Raw genomic sequence first — 19,738 nt, forward strand, 5'->3', positions numbered from 1 at the left:
GCAGTGTGTCATCGGTGTTGTCATCATTGTATTGCAGCATTATCGCAGTGTGTCATCGGTGTTGTCATCATTGTATTGCAGCGTTATCGCAGTGTGTGTCATCGGTGTTGTCATCATTGTATTGCAGCGTTATCGCAGTGTGTGTCATCGGTGTTGTCATCATTGTGTTGCAGCGTTATCGCAGTGTGTCATCGGTGTCGTCATCATTGTGTTGCAGGCCGCGGCGACGGCGACACAGCAGCCGATCATCACGATCCAGCCGTCGCAGCACGCCACCGCCACGCACCCTCCCCGACTCTGCCTCCGTCACCCTAGAAGCCTTCCCCGAGCAAGAACAGGTACGTACCCACCCCCCGGCGTCTATCCACGCTTGTAAATTTAAAATTAGTGGAAAAACAATCTTATCAGGTAAGAATTTGAGGATACATTTAGTCTCGTTAGTACAATTACTAAACGTGGAAAAAAATTGCAACAAAAATTTTACGATTATTCTCCATAAAAAATTCGTGAAGTAGTCAATTGATGTGCACCCGTGTTGTACCATCTGCAGGAGTCTGTCATCATCACCTCGTCACCGAATGGACCCGAGCAGGTGCCACCAGTCCAGGTGACGTCAAGCTTGGTGACGTCAAGCCAGGTGACAGCGAGCCTACTGCCGTCGGTCCAGGTGTCAATTAGCCAGGTGACAGCTAGCCTACTGCCGTCGGTCCAGCTGTCAACTAGCCAGGTGACAGCAAGCCAGGTGACAGAGAGACAGGTGACAACGCGACAGACGGTGCGTCACGTTGAGCAGAGCCTGAGCTATCAGTCGACGCCGGCCGCACACCGATCGTCCTCCAGCTTCATCCGGAATGCGACCCTACTCGCCGACGACATGTTAGTGACATCATCGTTAATCTCTAACGAGGTCGCTGTCAGTCAACGGCCGGCCATTGCTTGAATGCGTTGCTGTTGTGTGGTGGGGTCATTGTGAAATCTTCGATATGTAGAAGTGCGATATATAGGGTGATTTTAGGAATAATGTTAAGACTAATGTTAGGACTAATGATAAGACTATTGTTAAGACTAATGTTAAGGCTATCATTAAGGGACTGTTGGTAGACTAATGTTAAGACTAATGTTAAGGCTATCATTAAGACTAGTGGTAAGACTAATGTTAAGACTAATGTTCAAGGCTATGCACTGAAGATAGTGTAAGACTAATGTTTAAGACTAATGTTACAGACTAATGTTAAGACTTATGTTACTCGACCCTAGTTATATATAAGGGAAACTACTTGTTAGACTAATTGTTAAGACATGTTAAGACACCAATGTAAGTCTACTGTTAAGATATGTTAGACCCATGCTTAATTACTATGTTAAGACTAATCTTAGACTGCGTTAAGACTAATGTTAGACTGATGTTAGACCAATGTTAAGGACCAATGTTTATACTAATGTTAAGACTGATGTTAAGACCAATGTTAAGTCTACTGTTAAGATAATGTTAGGACTCATGTTAATACTAATGTTAAGACTCATGTTAAGCTAACATTAAGCATAATTTAGACCCATGTTAGTACTAATGTTAAGACTAAGGCAGACTGACTGTTAAGATAATGTTAAGACTATGTTAAGACCCATGTTAATACTATGTTCAAGCACCCATTGTTAAGACCCTATGTTAAGACTACGATGTAAGCTGTACTGTTTTACTTTTTTTTTTTTCTCGTCATGTCGCGTGTCGTAACATGGTCTCGCCATGCATCGTTGCAGCAGCAGCGTCTGTGGAGCAGATACCTGTACGCTGCGCGTAGCCCCAGCCTATCGCACGCCCGCGCTGGGCTGAGACGAACGGAAGCCAGATACCGAACATGTCGCGGCGCGGCATTCTGCGCTCCCGCACGGACGCCGTACTCCGCTCACGCGCCGCCTCTCCAAGGACATGGGGTTGAGTCAGTCAACGCAGCAGCAACCGGTTAGTTGTGCGGGCGAGGGACACCGGGCAGGCAGAGGGATGGTGTAGGCGACACTGGTGTAGGCAACACTGGTGTACCAACACTGGTGTAAGGCAACCACTGGTGTAGGCAACACTGGTCTTAGGCGACACTGTCATAGGGTGGTGTCGTGGTAGATGGCACTGTTGTGTGGTAGATGGCACTGTGTGATTACATTATGTAGGTGGTGTTGTGGTAATGCCACTGTTGTAGGTTAACTTTATGCGTAGGTCGGTTGTCGTGGTCGACTGCATGTTGTAGGTACATTATGTGTAGATGGTGTTGTGGTAGTGGCACTATTCGTAATTCCATTATGGTAGGTGCGCTGCGTGTGGTATATATCTCCTATACCGTTTGATACTGGTACAGTGGTACGGGCTGTTGTGGCAGCTGGCACTGCACTCTGACAGACTGTATACTGTCATAAATTGCACTGTAGTATGTGTAGCTATGTGAGTAGATGTCACATCTGTTGTTGATTGTAGTATACGATCAAGATTGTAATATATAGTAGATTTATCTCCGTGGTGACCATACTGTAGTAGTAGTTGTTGTATAGTATGTTTGGTAGTTCTGTGATAGACTATACTGTAGTAGTTAGTAGTTGATGGTAATAATTGTGTGGTAATTCGTGGGTAGACGTGTGCCACATGTTCACTGTTGCTGTTGTTGTAGATAGTTGTCCTAGTCATGTCACGTTGCATGTGTCGATTCTCAGTGACAAGTGTGAGTAGTTCGTCTTCCGTTAACCAGAAAGCTGAGAATGATGGCAGAGGTCAGCCAGCCAGGTCAGTGCAGCGTCTACTGACCACGCTCAGTGCCCCTAACCCCAACTGACCAACTATTTTAAGTGGTTGTCGAAGCGTTTCATCCTGACCATCATTAGAATATGATCATAGTCTAACGGTGGTGAGGCAGGGTTTGCTGAGCTAGCCCATGACCAAGCATTCTGCGGTCGCATTTACACGTGTGTTTAATACAACGGCTTTATCTGCCCTTGTAGTATCCCATCTCGCGATGTTAATGTTCGGTAACATTCTTATGGAGAAATGTCAAGAGCTATAAAGAAGGAGAGCTACAGAGATTTACCTATATCCAGCGTTGAGGTGGGACAGAGGGGGGCGATCACTATGGCAATCCAATACAGACGTCATTTAATTCCATTTGTCAAATCTCGGCGGACATGCAGGTTTCCCGAAGTTATCTCAAGCGAGAGACAGTCGCAAGTCAGCAGGGATCTCGACGTCGGTTTTCGGCCGGAAAAATACCACGCATTTTCACCGCCTCATTATTTCCGCGTCGGGCATCCGTGACAGGGACATGCGGTTTGTTTATATATAACAAGGTAGGGAGAGCTGATCAATAATACTGGGAATTTTTAGTTAAGTCGAGCTAATTACTGCAACATCCTGTTTCAGCGATTTCACCGTTTGTCCACGCTATCCTTCTTGTTGATACGCGGCTTGGAACATGTGTACTATTATGTTGCATGTAGCAAGCGTACACATTTGGCTACTTTTAATTCATGTGGTTATGATTGTAATAATTGGATGAGTTCGAGCTTTCTATAATCCTCATTATATATGTACTTTTGTGTTTAGTATTGTAATGTATATCGATTGCGACTTTATTATTTTCCTATGCTTAAGGTTTCATATTGGAAACGATGCCCAGATATTAGAATGTGAACCCGCGCCATGTTTATTACGTTCTTGGTTCGGCTGTTCCCGTACGACTTAGATAATCTTATGTGCTGAACTTTTCAGATTTTCTGTGTATCTTAGGCTCAATTGTTGGATCAGTTATAGTTACTGGCTTGGGCTATTTCTGTCCCGTTATTCAGTTGATCGCCGTTACTCAAGATATATATTTATCGTTGAAAGCTAGATTATATTACTATTATATTATCATGCTCTCTGAGTATCTCTCTTCTTCCGGTTGTATGGTCACTGTACGGAATTACCTCTTTCTTAGTGGTTAATGACTATTAGTCTCTATGTCGCTCTGAGTTTCCATCTGTGATGCCCGACAATTATGTGCATTGTGTGTGTTAACTGGTGTAAAAAGCGCATGCCTCAGAAGTTGTTGACCTTCGGCACCTGCGCACCGCGTGATGCCTCTTACTTGTCAACATGCGCGCCAGTGTCGCGTCTGATGACGCCACAGGGCACCGCGCAGGGCTTTCGATCCCGCCGAGCGCGGCCGCGTCAGGAACGATCGCGGATGACTCTGCGCAGTCTACCGCTCAGGATTTATATTTTTCTACCTATTCCATAGGCCTTCTCTCAGTCTCTCTTCTCTACTCCTCATCTCTTATACGTCTTCATTTTCTACTTCTTGTAATACATACCGACCTATGATACTTTAATATAATATCTCCTACATCCTCTTCTCCTATTCTGCATATCTTTTTACGCTCATGTGCCTGCTACATTCTCTTATCGCGCCCGTTGCTATCTCTGCTCTAGCTACTCTTTCTCTTAAGGCTTGTCGTCTCGACTCCCCTCTTTACCGCACATATATCTACTCGCCTGCACTTTCTGCTCATCTCATTCTACTCTCTCATCTGTCTCTCTCTCTTGCCGCATACTTCTCGTCGCGACTCCGACTCATTCTTTTATTAGCTCATATTTCAAGACGTCTATATCGTCTGTCTGGTAATTCCTTCCTCGCCTCTCTCACTTCTCTCCTCCCCCTTATAGTGCTCTCACTATCCCAACTTTCCTCCTCCTTCTCAATGTCTTCTATGTCCTTCTCTCTCTCGTCTTTCTCTAATCTTTATGCGATCTCGCCTGTCCTCGTCTTACACACTCTCACCAGTGCCCTAAGATTCCAAACATGGCTCACGCTCATATGCGTATTCTAGGTGTGACGTGCGCGATTAATGGCCCGTTCGCATTAAGTGTGTGAAGTGCGCTCTCACGCATGCTCATGGAATCTAGTTGTTCAAAAAGCTTACTCACATCTTCTGTCCTGTAAGCTTTCTGCTAATATAGGTCTCTCCCGGCAATAAATACCTGCTGGTCTACAATCTTGCTGTTCTGTATATCTGTAAATTAGGGTGCATGGGATTAGGCTCTCTTAGTATGATAGTCAGGCCTTCTGATTGCTCGGTTGGCAGCTCGAGGTAGATTATTTACTTCAGGTGACATGTTTAGAGCCTGTCCCGGACTGATACAGAGGTGAGATTGCAATAGTGAGACGGACGTAGGCGCCACTGTTGTTCACGACTCTACCACGTTCCATCCGGGACGCGCCAGCTCACTACCTCAGGCACAATTCACTTCGTTTTCAATGAGTTTCAGAGCTATTCAATAATCTTCGCAATATCAACTTTGGGTTATAGTTTTAGTGCTCTATGTAGTATTTTAGAGTCAGCGGTTTATCTCTCGACTTCATTAGTTTATACTGATTGCAGATGTTACTCTCTCTCCCCAATACTAGTGGAAGACGACCTATTATAATATTAGCATTATAATGTAAGGTGACACAATAAGTGTTAGCCCTAGATACGCTCTTAACTGTGTTTTTGTTAATCTGTCTGAGAGCAGTTCTCACCTATTCAAATGTGTCACACCGTAAGGAAATATTCAATTTTGAAATTGTAAATAGAATTATCTCACAACGTGCGGTGCTCGCATGATTGAATCTCTCGATGGTGGCATAACTGTGATTTACATTTATATTACAATGGTATTTGTGATAAGAAACCTGTATGTTTTTATTAATAGTCTCAGTTAGATTGAGCGCATAACAATTTTACACGTAGTGAGATTATCTCTTCATGTCTTCTAGTCTAGTGATTCTCAGACTGTGTTTTATGGGGAGCTAGTATAGACATCGCATCATGAATATAGGCCATAGGTCTCCACACAAGCGGGCCGCGTGGGCGGCGTCCGGAATTCGCGTCTACAGACAGTCATAACTATCTTCACGTATAGTATGGTGTGTTGCTGTCGAGGGTAAGATGGGCCTCTGACTCACCGCAGTCAACTCCCTAAAGCCGCCAAGCACGCCTAGATTGTATGTATCAATGCTAGTGACCTCCAATCTTTCTCCAAACCCCTTCTAAAACTATTAGTTCACGTTGGCTCACCATTGTATTTCGAGTGTAGTGCTTGCATCTTGAGCTTTTCTTTCAATGCAAGATGGCATTTGCCGATTGCTTTTCACCTTACCAAACCTCTCAATGTTCATAATGCTCGATGGGGGATTATCAGACTGATTATCATCCTACAATCTTTCCTGAAAACTTCTCTCAACCTAAGCTAAAGCTGTAATACCTATTCACCTCCCCACCCGATTCAACCCAGAGAAATTCGAACATGATATTAATCGTAGAACTATCCAGTAACGATTCTCTTCAACCCAACCATACCTGTCCCTCTTCCTTGACCTGGTGAACATCCTTCCGTCTTTGTTATAGGCTCCAAAGAATCGCCCCACCGTTCACCCCTTAGCCTTGTCGATCGTATGATAGCGCTCTCGCTATCTGGTGGCTCCGGACTGCTCCTCACTCTCTATCCTCCGATCTCACGTCAGCGAGGCGCAGACTCCTTATTGTGTCTGATTTCACGAGCTTTCCTACGACGTAAACGATGGCCATTGATTCCGAGGCGTTTCGCCGAGGTCATTGCACTCTTGTGTCTCTTCCCAATCACAGACTCACGCCGCCGGCCTGTGATACGTCAGCTAATAAGTTCAAAGATGCGGTTTTTGAATTATGCTCGTATTGGGACACGGCCGATCGGCCTCACGTGGACGTCCTCGAAGGCAATTGAAACAATCAATCGCGCGAGATGTTTCTTTGTCTATATAGGCTGCCCTTAAATGGTTTCCTCCGATAGAGTTTGACGCCACAAAAACGAAATAACACACTGTTTTGACGCACAGTGCTAAGTATCTTTTTGTCATTTTCGCATCTCCGATAAACACAATAAGCCCCCGCCTTCTTTGTTTGCATGCATGAAATGGGGCGAGTTCCACCCGACTCGTGACGGCTTCTTTCCCCAGCCTGTTTTTTTTTTGTAAATAAAGAAATGCGGACGATGGTATTTCGAACCTCGAACAGGAAAATGTCTGCATTTTTACTTGCTGTCGAAAGGAACGAGCTGCGTCATTCATTAAACAAGGTAAATAAACGCCACAATTAATGTCTCGGAAGGCAAATCCGGTAATGTTTACATGCCATCCAGAGCATTCTTTGGATTGTTTTATAAGTAAATATGGGAATTTTCATATAAGATAATGCGGTTTTTTTACTATGTATTTACCCACATTTGACGTTATAGAATATATGTTCATTTTTACTGATTTCTCCGTATTTTCCTTGGAGTTTTCATCGTCTCTTTTCAATGCTTTCGGTAGGGTTTTTCCTGGTGATTTTTATTTTGTGCAGGCACTCATTTTGAAATCCTCGCACATTTTCTTTCTTCCTTAGTTAAGTTGTCCATCTTGCACTTTATATTAGGAAGGAGGTCAAAACTGCTGCGATTCGGTTAAGTTTACTCTTGCTTCTATAGTATGATTTTCATAATTTTGCTCTTCTGCCCACGCATAATATTTCCCTGATCCAATAACCTACATTTTTCACGTTCGGCAGCTTATCATATCGTTATAACTCCTATTCTTAATTAATCCCTAGCCGTATGAATATTTGGGGCATTTTTTTAATACTTGTTGCCTATTACATTTCTCTATCTTTTCTTTGTTTGTGAATGTTATACCATTGTATTTTGTTTTGTTGCTTATTAAATTCGAATGCTTTGATTACAGCTAATCTGGTGCAGATAACTGACCAATTTTTTGTTACAGGTTTTTATCTCCAATTCCTACAATATCGTCAATATTATCTTGTCATCTTCTAAAACGACAGACCATCCGCTGACCCGGCTGTGGAGACGTGCGCCGGGCTCAAACTTTGCGCACGTCTCCATGGCCGGGCAGCGCTTCATACCTTGAACAGCCCCGCCGGTCGCGTGCGCATATCCGCGGAACTGCGCGTGCTCATCCCGCGCGCAGCGCTCAGGACTCTACAGCAAAGCCTGGGTTTTGCCACGCAATCTTGTATCATGTCTCTCTGGATCCTTCGCACCGCCCTGAACCTTCCTATATATATGAACCTTTAATCAGCCGCACAGCTGTAATAGGACCGCATCTATTCTTTCCAATTTTGACTTTAACAGATTTCCCAAGGTTTGACAATTCAGTCAAAAATTTTGTCGGGATGCTAGTCGAGTGTAATTAGATAAAACATCCCCAGAGCGATATTAAACTCATAGGATGTTGAAGTGCGAGAGGCTTTTTAACGGATTCTTCAACCGTTAACGCAAGTTGGCAGTCGTGCTGAATGCCGTACGGGGCATGGGATTCAGAATGTTTGCAGGTAGAACTATTTGCTAGCAAAGGGTCGTAACACAGACACCACCACACACACAACATATGTCATGCACCACACACGCACACACAGCCACCACACACCACCACCATTCAGCAGTGGCAGAATCAGACATCAATTTAACTATTGCACATGAGTGTACACGGCTGCTTCTGCTGGTCTTTATTCAGCATGTGTCTTACTACTATGAACCCTGCATATGATCATGCTGGTCGCGTATCCACATCGTGTATCTCTCTCTCTCCCCACAGAGTGACGAGATTGTCCAGGAGTTCGTCCACGCAGACGGACATGTCCAGGAGAACGGCCAGCGGTCAGGGGTCCAGACGATTCGCGCGAGGGTAAGCTACGCGCGGGGAGAGGGCGCCACTTACGCGGCACTGCCGTTAGACATGACGCAGGGCTCAAGATTACAATCTCACTGCTGAGCGGGGTCCAGCTAACCTTTGTGATCGAAGCTTTATATATAATATAATATATATATATTTATATATATATATATATATATAATATCTTAATATTGGAGCAATATGTAGTGGGAGCTGCTTCATATACTTCATATGAGAGAGTTGGCGGTTAATCTCGAGCCCTGCGTGCCTACTTGCAATGACGTGGACACTAACACAGCAGACGCGTTACGACGTACGCATGCGCACCAAGATGTGCTGCCGACACGATTCCCACAGTTCTTGTTTTATTGAGAATTTAAATCAACATTTATGATAATGCAGTTTAGTGGGCAGAGAAATGCCCTAGTTATATGTCTTAGTATTTTTATTATTTAGTATGTCTAGTGTATAGTTTTATTATTTTTATGTTTAGTCTTAGTAAGTATTCAGTGTCAATAACTCATGTAATGGGTTGATAGCTTTGGGGGGAGGGCCCTGTTTTGGGAAAACCCAAAGGCATATAACCAAGAACAGCATGGCATGCAAAACTAGTTGTGCTGCATTGTTAACAAGTGTCTGACACTCTAAATTAGTTTTTGTCCATAATTTGTTAGCATGATGTAGCTTGCTTGTTTCCCTTGTGATCATGGTGGTGGATAACTTTCCTTGCCCTTCCAGCCTTGCCTGCAACATTCCGATAGTAAGTAGACTGGTTAGATTTCTTGTCTTGTTGCTGTCGGTGGTTATTTTGGTGTTGGTGTCTATAGTTTGGTGATGGCTTGCCTCAGTTTTATTTGCTGTGTTTAGTTTTAACTAGCATTCTTCGTGTAGTGCTGTGTAGAGCTTGTGGTGATATGGATTCATATTTATTTTGAGTGATGTGTGTCTAGCGTTTCAGCTGTAGACGTTCACTATTGGTTTAGTTTGTAGAGTTCTGTTCATGATGCATGTGTCTGTGTAGCAAGCACATTCGAAACTGAAGACCGTTGTTGCCTGGCACACACGCGCTGCTTTCAGTGCTTCATTCCTTGTGGAGATCTCTCTCCTTGGTAGTCGGTGCTTGTGATGCGCTATTAGTGTTTCTCGCTGGGCATTCGGTCTGGTGTGGTGTCTTGTCTCTCGGTCTGGTGACGGGCCATGTGCATGCTGTAGTGCAGTGATCCAGAATTTCTTTAGATGTCGTCTGCATAGTTTTCCCGGTAGCCAATCGGTTAGTTGCATGTGACTCCCGTAGATTGGTAACTGTGCTTCGCTCGTGTAGATCTGTCTAACCTCACGATCCAGCGACGACGATCACCACCGCAGTACCGCAGTTACTGGCCACCTCACGCTAGACGCTTGTTTTGCTTTACGTACAGACCGCAAGGTGGCGCCACCACCACCACGACGTACACCACCAGGCGCTACACGACGACGACGTACGGCGGGGCGCGTCACGGCGATGGATTCCTTCGCAGGGTCGCCGCCGGCTCCAAGTCCGCCGTCCTCGCACTCCTCTGGTTGCCGTGGAAACTCGTCTCGCTGGCGCTGCTGCCGGTGTACTACGTGGGATCCGTGGTGCTGGTGGTCGTGCGCGGGGCGTGGCGCGGCGTCGTCGACCTCCGTCGCCACAGCGATGCGCGACGCCCATCCGTGCCCGACGATGGATACAGCAGCGACGTCGACCCCACCGCATGGATGCCGGCTTCACAGGTGGCGCCGGCGGAGGGGGGCGCGGCGGCGTGGGCGTGGGCTGTCGCCGCGTACCCATGGAGGGTTGCGTGCCGTGGCCTGCGCGCCGTGCGGGCCGCCCACTTCTCGCTCATGTTTTCGCTTTTCCTGCTGTCGCGGCGTGCGTGCGGGGCCATCGCGGCCACCGCCTCCGCCGCCGTGCGTCTCCCCTGCCACGCCGCGAAGCGAGCATCCCTCCTCTTCACCGAGCTCCTCTGGGAGGCTGAGCATCGTCCGGAGTACGAGGAGGAGCAGCGGCAGATGAGCATGCAGTGGGAGGACGCGTACCCTGCTGTCGACAGCAGCTCCCTGTCGGAGTCCATGCACGAAGCGGCGAGCGCGACCCGTGGCGCCCTCTGTACGACGATCGTCTGGCTGCTGTCGCCGATAACGTGGATCCTGATGTCGCTCTACCTTCTCGCTGGCTCCGTCTGCGGCGGCGTCCGCCGTCTATTTCGTAGACGCGAAAAGGAAGCTTCGGTGGACGGACCCGTCACTCGCAGCAGGGCAAAGGCTATGCCAGGAGACGAAGAGGAGGAGGAGGAGGAAGAGGGAGGGGAGAGACGCGGGTGGGGGAGGAAAGTAGTCGGCGTGCTCCTGTCACCGTTCTACCTGCTCTGGCTGGCGCTCTGGTACGCCACCCGTCCGATCGCGGCCGCATCATCCTACGCCGCCTCCAGCAAGCATCCGCAGACGTCGTCCGAGGACGAACCGGAGTATCGCGGCGAGGAGAAGCAGCGGTGGAGCGTTGCCGCGGCGATGCGGCGTGTCTTCTCGAGCGTCTTCCATGTCGTCTCTCACGTCGTCTTCTGGCCCGTGTACGGCGTACTCGGGATCGCATGGATCGTCACGCTGCCCTTCGTCACCGCCTACAGGGTCGTCGCCGCGGCAACCGCGTCCCGTCGCCGCGACGACTCGGTCGCCGACGAGGACGACGTCGTCGGGGACGGTCGCCGTGACGACGACGAAGACGTGGTGATGCTGGAAGAGCGGATGCAGCGACTGCGGCTTCAGCGGGGAGCGGCGGAGCGGCTGTGCATCCTGCTCCTGACGCTGCTGCGCTTACCCGTCTCCCTCGTCGCGCTCCTCCTACGCTGCGCCGCCGCACCGCTCACCTGGCTCGGGTCAAAGGTCACGACGTGGAGGTCACGCCGGGCCGAGTCGTCGGGGGCGGATGTCACGCGGGCGACGCGGCGGCAGACGCGATCGATGGCGGCCCAGGAGAGAGAGGAGGAGGAGAAGGAGGAGGGCGGGTTCTGGCGGAGCGCGGTTGCCGCGGTGATCCACATCCTGCTGCTGCCGTGGTACGTCCTCCTCGCGGCCGTCACCGTCCTGGTCACCCTGATTACACTCATCGTCAACGCGCTGCGGTCGCCGTGGCAACGCGTCGGAGCCGCCGACGGCGAGAAGGAGAGCGGAAAGATGTCGGTGTTCGGCGACGCGGCACGTTGGATCTCACGACCGTTCTGCGTCGCGTGGGCGACGGTCGCCCGGAGGAGCGACGACGAGGGAGGAACCACGTGGAGCAAGGAGGAGTTCGAGGAGAGGAAGGAGGGCGGCGTGTACACGATGAAGACGAGGAAGATGACGGTGACCGTGACGAGAGAGGGCGGCGACGGAAAGGAGGGGGGGAAGCCGCGGCGTGGTCGCGCGTGCGAGCTTCTCCTTCACGTGCTGACGAGTCCTCTGCGCGCGCTGCGCGGGGCGTACGCGCTCCTCCTCGCGTTCCTGCATGCAATCTCGCTGGGCGACGCACGCGCGCTAGCGACGCTCACGCGCGGCTCACACGCCACCGTCGACGCCGCGCGCTGGCTGTGTCGCTCCCCGCGCACGCTCTACGCCCGCATCCGGAAGAAACCACCCGCTGGAGGGACGACGGAGGAGGAGGATGCGGAGGAGGAGGAGGAGGAGGCTACTTCGCGGTCTTTTTTAGCGATTAGGGGCGGCGTGTTCGGCGTGCCAGCGAGGGCCGCCGCCCGGGTATTATCATCGGTCACATCTGGTGTCGTGACGGGAATCGGAAACGTGTTTCGCGGCTGCGGCGCTGCCGTCGCCATGTTGTTCGCGCGGGTCAGGGGCGCGGGCGCGGAGTCGCTCGCTCGCCTGCGTGAGAGGGCGCTAGTAGTCGGCACGGCGGCGTGGGGCGGGGTCGGGGGCGTCCTCGCTTTACCGTTCAAGTGTCTTGCATGGTTGCTTCTAGCCGGCTGGGCAGTTTTGTGCAACGTTGCGTCGGGTTGTTGGTCGCTCATCCGCAACGTTGCGTCGGGTTGCTGGGCGCGCGTCTGCAACGCTGCCTCTGGTTGCTGGATGTTGGCGTCTCGGTCGCTGTCGTCTGCGTGGCGTGTTGTTGCGTTTCCCGCGACGTGGTTGAGGTCGGACGCGCAGCACGTGGTGCCCCCTGGCGGGGAGCAGGTGCCGCTGTGGGCGTGGATGTCTCGCTGGGTCGTCAGCATCTTTGAGTGGGTCTCTCTACTGGACGCCTGGTTGCTGTCACGGTAAGTCGTGGTTCAAAGACGCGCCTACGTCCTTCCTAGCAGAATCCCCCTTTCCTTCCAGGAGAGTTTGCCCTTCCCGGCAGATATTCCACGAGGCTTTCCTATAGTATTTATTATTTCCTTTCGTACATATATAATATCATACGCGTGTACGTACTACTATTTATGCAATTACGTGGCAGGTTCAAGAATCCTTTCCAGTGTGCGTACCCTGCATTCCTACATATCAAATTAATTCACAGACGATCGATGGAATCCCTGCTGTGTGGTGTGCAGAGTGAGCGTGGTTGGTACATGCTGGTTTTATTTGTAAACCTTCCTACCTTCGTCGATGTCCATTAGTTTCACCTTTCCGAGTGCCAAGAGTTTCTGTTCTCTGCGGATCCCGGGCATTACCTGCGATTCCTACATGTGAGCCTGATGAGACCTGTATGAGACTATTGTTTCCATGCTACGTGTGTTCCTTCATTGCAACATGAGCTGCTCTGTTCATATCCTGTAACTATTGATGAGTAGCTACTAGTGTCACTCAAGGCGATATCGCAGAGTAATGATGTTTTATAGGCGCCGCAATGTTGCCCAACCCGCAGGAATATTACATAGCAAATATGTTGATATATAAGCTAACTTCAGGAGTGAATAATCATAGATTCGATTAGAATTCTATAGAATCTATGATTATTCACTCCTGCTGGTATCTTCCATCGCATATCGTGACATAGCTAATGATATCTGTGTAACGAGTGATGCTGTTCACCGTGTTTCGTTGTCGTCACCGTGGCGTCGTTGCCTCCGCAGGCGGGCCGCATGCTGCGTGTGGCTGCCGCTGCTGCTGCTGCCGCTCATCCTGTTCGGAGCGGGCTACAAGGTGTATGAATACAGGGATGAGATCACGAGCTCTCTACCTGACCTGCCGTCCGCACCAACCCTGCCTGTCATGGGACTGTGGAGCAAGAATTCAGTAAGTCATTAACTCTCTCTCTCTTTCTACCATTAAGTAATTAGTAATATTACTAATATCCAATAAGGGAATCAGTAAGTTTCCATAATCCAATAAATAAATAATCCATTTCAGGGATGATACTAGTCACAAATGGGCTAATTTTTCATGATTCATGATTTATTTGACTACAGTTTTGTAGGGAAAATGTTAGTGCTAGGACTAATGTGATATTGACTTAGAGTCTGATCAAATAAGCAATGAGTAAGCTGGGTTTGAACGTTGAAACTCGGTTATGGACAGCAAGTAAGACCATCGACATGGCAGTAGTGTCATTGCAATGATATTTCGTATATGGGTTTATGGGTTTTCTTCTCAAGAATTTATGGAGAGTATAGTTGACATATTAAGCTTTAATTAGGCAATATTTCAACATGTTATATCTTTACTTATAATTACTGTAAGCGAATCTAAAATTTCGAGGTATGACAATATTTTTGCTTTCGCAGGTTGCGAAGACGGCAGCGCCCCCTATTGTGGCTAACCTGCCATTGGGAGGTATCGATGCGGACACACGAGCCATGATACTTGACTTGATCACAAGACAAAACAACCAACTCACAGCCTTCCAAGTATGATACATTCCTGTAGCTATTTAATTAACAACAGTATGCAGGCAATTAGAATAGTCAATAAAGAGAATTGAGCTGATTATTTCATTATCTGTTAATGCCTTAATTGAGTGAGAACCAATGTTTTGCATTTTTACGACCTACTATCATGCTTGATAAGGCGATTTTACAAAGGAGATTCATGTGAGAATTTACACAAGAAGAAGTATTTTGTTCCAACATTTCATAGGCTAAAGCCGACCGTACATGTCGGTTGAATATGGATATTTTGCACACAAAAATCATTAACAGAATTTTCCGTAAAGTACCTCACGAATGCTGCGTAGTAATGCTGCTCATCTCTACAAAATTTGTAATTAATTTGTAGTTAATTAATTAATTAATTAATGTAATTAATTAAATTTGTAATTGTCTGTAATTATTGATTAGCTCACAGCATGTATGGTGTATGGTGGGAAGTAGAGCAGGGTGTTTAGATCGATGTGTTTGTCACGTAGGTGGAGGACATGGTGAGAACGATGATTAAGGATGAGCTGGCAGTGCTGCATGCGAACGTTAGAGGTGAAGCTAATCAGCATGAAGCTCAGCAGGTAGGCTTCACCATGTTACGTGTTACTGTACACAAAAAGAAAGGGCTGAATACCGAGCTGTACTGAGATAATAAGAGAGCGCATATGGCACCTGTTGGTGGTATATATACTATATGCCCCGTGACCATAGCTCCACCTGTGGGCCGACATAGTTCAAATCTATTATCACGTAACATCCTCCACTCTCCAGCCTCTCGTAACGTAGCAAGTCAATAGTCATTACGTATTATACAATAGAAAGCAGTGCAGTAGATGCGTCCAGAGTTCAAGATGAATATTACATTGACACGTCGCTTGTCAATATTGCTAAATGACCCATTGCGATTGTTGTGGTTGTGTGTAAATAGTGATTGTGGAGTAAAAGCATCGTACGTATGGTAATAATTTGTATTGATAAACAGTAATTTAAGCGTTAGAAATGCGCACTGGGTATTGTTGATCTATTTCATCATGGATTCTTGATGATACAAAGTGATTTTAACGTTGTGCACAATGTCTAGGACGAGTTGTTTGTCTGCCAACCTCTATTCCATATTTGGTAGATTCATTGTTAAGCGTTACATGTTGTTATCGTCTTATATTGTTATTTTCTGATGCGGCAGGTTCAGAGAATGTCGCTGCATGAAGGCTCGCTATCACAGCTACAGGCCAAGATGGATGTGCTGAAACTAATGTCAGAGGTACAGCTAGTCGAACAATACTTTTTTATAAACCGTAACATGCGTGCACTTGATGGTACCCGTAAAGTATCACAGTTATGGTTAATATATTAAGTTATCACCTTCATATATTACCTGCGTAGGTCATTAAAATTCACGTGAAATACGCATACAATAATTTTTAATCTAATTGCTTGTAATCACAACCTATTCAATTTGAAGTGTTTATAGTTGCCCAATTTAAACATATTTTTTTTTTATCTCCAGGAGTTGACCAGTGAGCTCTCACAAGCCAAGGCCAAGATATACCAGTAGGTTGCTATGATTCCGGACACATTAATGTGTCGTTATCGTGCGTTAATTACACATTAGCTTAACGTGATTATTCCAGCATTCCAAAATTCTCTTAAGAACTGTAATGGATTGTCGATTGAGCGAGCGTGATCCCCTATACGCGCATAACATGTAGTTAGGTTGTGCTTAATCCACCTTCCCCTCCGCCTTTCCCTCCTCCCCCTCCTCTCCCTCCTCCTCTCCTCCTCCTCCTCCTCGCTTCCCTCCGCGTCCTTCTCCCTCGCCCCGTCGCCTCCTCTCCTCCCTCTCCGCCTTTCCCCTCCCCTCGTCCTCCTCCTTCTCGTCCTCCTCTCGTCCTCCTTCTCCCTCCTTCCTCCCCCTCCTTTCCTCCTCCTCCTCCCCCTCTTCCCTTCGTCATCTTCCTCTCTCCTCCCCTTCCTCCCCTCTCCTCCCTGCTCCCCTCGTCATCCTCCTCCCTTTCCCTCCCCTCTTCCCCTCGTTCCTCCTCCTCCTCTGCCTTCCCCTCCTCCCCTCATCCTCCTCCCCTCCTCTTCGCTCCTCCTCTTCTGCTCCCTCTCCTCCTCTCTTCTCCTCCTCGTGTTAGGGGTGGGAGTAGCAGGAGCCCCGTACCGCGCGTACATTGATTAATCTTCGTGTAGGGGTGACAGGAGCAGCGGAGCCAGCCACGAGCATGCGGAGGCGATGGCCGCCGCTCTAGTAGGCCTGCACGGCCGAACGATCGACGGCATCAGCCTCGCTCACACGCCCTCGTCGCAGACAATTGCGCAACTGCTGCGCAACGCACCTATACTACGAGCAGCTGCTGCAGCGCAGGATAGCAGAGGCTCTCGCAGGGGTGAGTCGTACAGCGTGGTTTGCTCTACCTGTGTGGCAGGGGTGAGTCGTAGCAGCGTGATCGCTCTACCCTGTGTGGCAGGGGTGAGTCGTACAGCGTGTGTTCACTTCCTCCGTGTGGCAGGGGTGAGTCGCACGCAGCGTGTGTCACTCTACCTGTGTGGCAGGGGGTGAGTCGCACAGCGTGGTTCGTTCTACCACTGTGGCAGGGTGGGTCGTACAGCGTGGATCGCTCTAACTCTGTGTTGCAGGGTTAGTCGTACAGCGTGGTTCTCTCTACCCTGTGTGGCAGGGGTGAGTCGTACAGCGTGGTACTCCTCCGCTGTTGGCAGGGGTGAGTCGCACAGCGTGGTTTGTTCTACCCTGTGTGCAGGGGGAGTCGCACAGAGCGTGGTTCACTTACCCTGTGTGGGCAGGCGTGAGTCGTACAGCGTGGATCGCTCTACCCTGTGTGGCAGGGGTGAGATCGCCCAGCGTGGTTCGCTCTACCCGTGTGGCAGGGGTGAGTCGCAACAGCGTGGTTCCTCTACCCTGTGTGGCAGGGGGTGAGTCGTACAGTGTGGTTCGTTAACCTGTGTGGCAGGGGGTGAGTCGCACAGCGTGGTTCGCTCTAACCTGTGTGGCAGGGGTGAGTCACACGCCGTGGTTCACTCTACGCTGTGTGGCAGGGTGAGTCGCACAGCGTGGTTCACTCTATCGCTGGTGGCAAGGGTTAGTCGGCACAGCGTGGTCGTTCTACCCTGTGTGGCGGGGTGAGTCGCAACAGCGTGGTTCACTCTACCCTGTGTGGCAGGGGTGAGTCGTACAGCGTGGTTCACTCTACCTGTGTGGCAGGGTGAGTCGGCACAGCGTGGTTGGCTCTACCCCTGTGTGGCAGGGGTGAGTCGCACAGCGTGAGTTCGCTCTACCCGTGGTGGGCAGGGGTGAGTCACACAGCGTGGTTCACTCTACCCTGATGTGCAGGGGTGAGTCGTACAGCGTGGTTCACTCTACCCCTGTGTGCAGGGTGAGTCGCACAGCGTGGTTCGTTCTACCCTGTGTGCAGGGGTCATCGCCAGCGTGGTTCGTTCTACCGCTGTGTGCCAGGGTTGAGTCGGCAGAGTCGTACAGCGTGGTTCACTCTACCCTGTGTGGCAGGGGTGAGTCGCCAGCGTGGTTCTCTCACCCTGTGTGGCAGGGTGAGTCACACAGCGTGGGTTCGTTCTACCATGTGTGGCAGGGGTGAGTCGTACAGCGTGGTTCGCTCTACCTGTGTGGCAGGGGTTAGTCGACAGCGTGGTTCACTCTACGCCTGTATGGCAGGGGTGAGTCGTACACAGCAGCGTGACACGTACTGTTTCTCCCACCTGATACAAACATGTGCATGCGCGTGCATGTGTGCATGCGTGCGTGCATGCATACGTATGTGGCATGAGTGTGGTGCGTGCGTGCAATCGTGTGTGTATGTGTGCGTGTGCATGTGCCCAAGTAGCCTGTCATAGCAGAGAGCCAGTATGTTGCCGCCTGTACACAGAGCAAGCGTGTATGGCAGGTGTACGTCGCATGTCCAACCGTGCACTACACGCATGTCAGGTATGAAGATGCGTACTGTTACTCCACCTGAAGAGCAGACGCGTGCATGTGTATGCGCGTGTGTGTGTGGTGTGTGCATGCGCGCAGTGCGTGCGTGCGTGCGTGCGTGTGTTTCATTTTGGGAAATTGGGTGCTGCTGTAATACAGACTATCAAAGTATTACTATGTTATAAACACACAGAACGTTCTTACAAAGCAGCCAATCTCATTGGGCCATTTGAGAATGTGTGTAGATAAATTAGCAGTTTCTTGCTTTTCCTTGCTTGATGACATTGCTACGTGTTTCACTCTGACTGTAGCAGTAGTTAGTTATGTAGTATAACAATCTATCATCGCTAATAGTAGCAAGGCGTGAGTAACAGCAGCAGCATCTTGTCGCCGGCAGGTGATGAGCAGTGACGGACACGGACACGACGCTGGCTTCGGTGACTGGCTGCGTGCAGAGTTTGTCACGCACGAGCAACATGGAGCAGAAGGTCGCAGCGATAGTGAAGAGCATGAGTAGCAAGATGGACGTCAGGTCAGTGTTATCGAATAGGCAGCGGCTACTGCACCGGCTAGTGTACTTGTCAAGTACTATGTTATCTAAGTACACTTGCCCGTGTAGAAGACCGTACCTGTGGGCCCGTGAGGCCTAGATTTTTTTTTTATGAAATATATTATCATGAATGTATTATAAATGAATGTACATATGAATGTATTATAAGAAATGAATATATAATTTTATTTAGGCACTCTGTTTTAGTAAATGTTCGTAACGAGAATCAGGACTTGGTGCGAGTCGACTGCTTCTGGCACTCTCGTGCCGATCGCGGTGCTTAAACAAAAACGCTGGCCTGTAACCTCTTGTAAAGTACAATTGTCTGTAATACGACTTGTCTATGGACCAACAGTACAGCAGAACGCATGCGGACTTAGAGTGTGTGAATGTCTTCTGTCACATGAGGTTTTGATTTAACAATTGACGTTCGTGTTATGCAGGTAGCGGGCAAGAAGCATGAAGCGGGAGAGCGGCGGAGACGGTGGCAGCGGGCATCATCATGCAGCCGCAATCGCGCAGAGCTCGGGAGAACGCATACACAGCAAGGCAACTAATTGCTGACCGGAGAGCGTTACGTAGCTACACGCACCCACACGCACACACACACAACACACCCACACACGCACACACGCCACACACGCACAGCCGCTCCGAGTTTCTAGCAGCTTTTTATAACTTGTCGCCT

General features: G+C 49.0%; 1 protein-coding gene across 1 annotated transcript in view; it reads left to right on the top strand.

The window, feature by feature from the left end:
- The window catches only part of LOC106811235, a gene marked incomplete in the record, with an annotated part of 36,504 nt that overhangs the window by 7,232 nt on the left and 9,534 nt on the right, over positions 1-19,738 (top strand). Inside the window, 8 exon segments of the mRNA XM_014814788.1 lie at positions 8,628-8,717; positions 10,124-12,970; positions 13,769-13,931; positions 14,420-14,542; positions 15,040-15,132; positions 15,735-15,812; positions 16,059-16,102; positions 16,745-16,814. Coding sequence (XP_014670274.1) covers positions 8,628-8,717; positions 10,124-12,970; positions 13,769-13,931; positions 14,420-14,542; positions 15,040-15,132; positions 15,735-15,812; positions 16,059-16,102; positions 16,745-16,814 — 3,508 coding nt within the window.

Source organism: Priapulus caudatus, unplaced genomic scaffold (assembly GCF_000485595.1).
Source record: "Priapulus caudatus unplaced genomic scaffold, Priapulus_caudatus-5.0.1 Scaffold518, whole genome shotgun sequence".
In the NCBI taxonomy this organism is placed as follows: domain Eukaryota; kingdom Metazoa; phylum Priapulida; class Priapulimorpha; order Priapulimorphida; family Priapulidae; genus Priapulus; species Priapulus caudatus.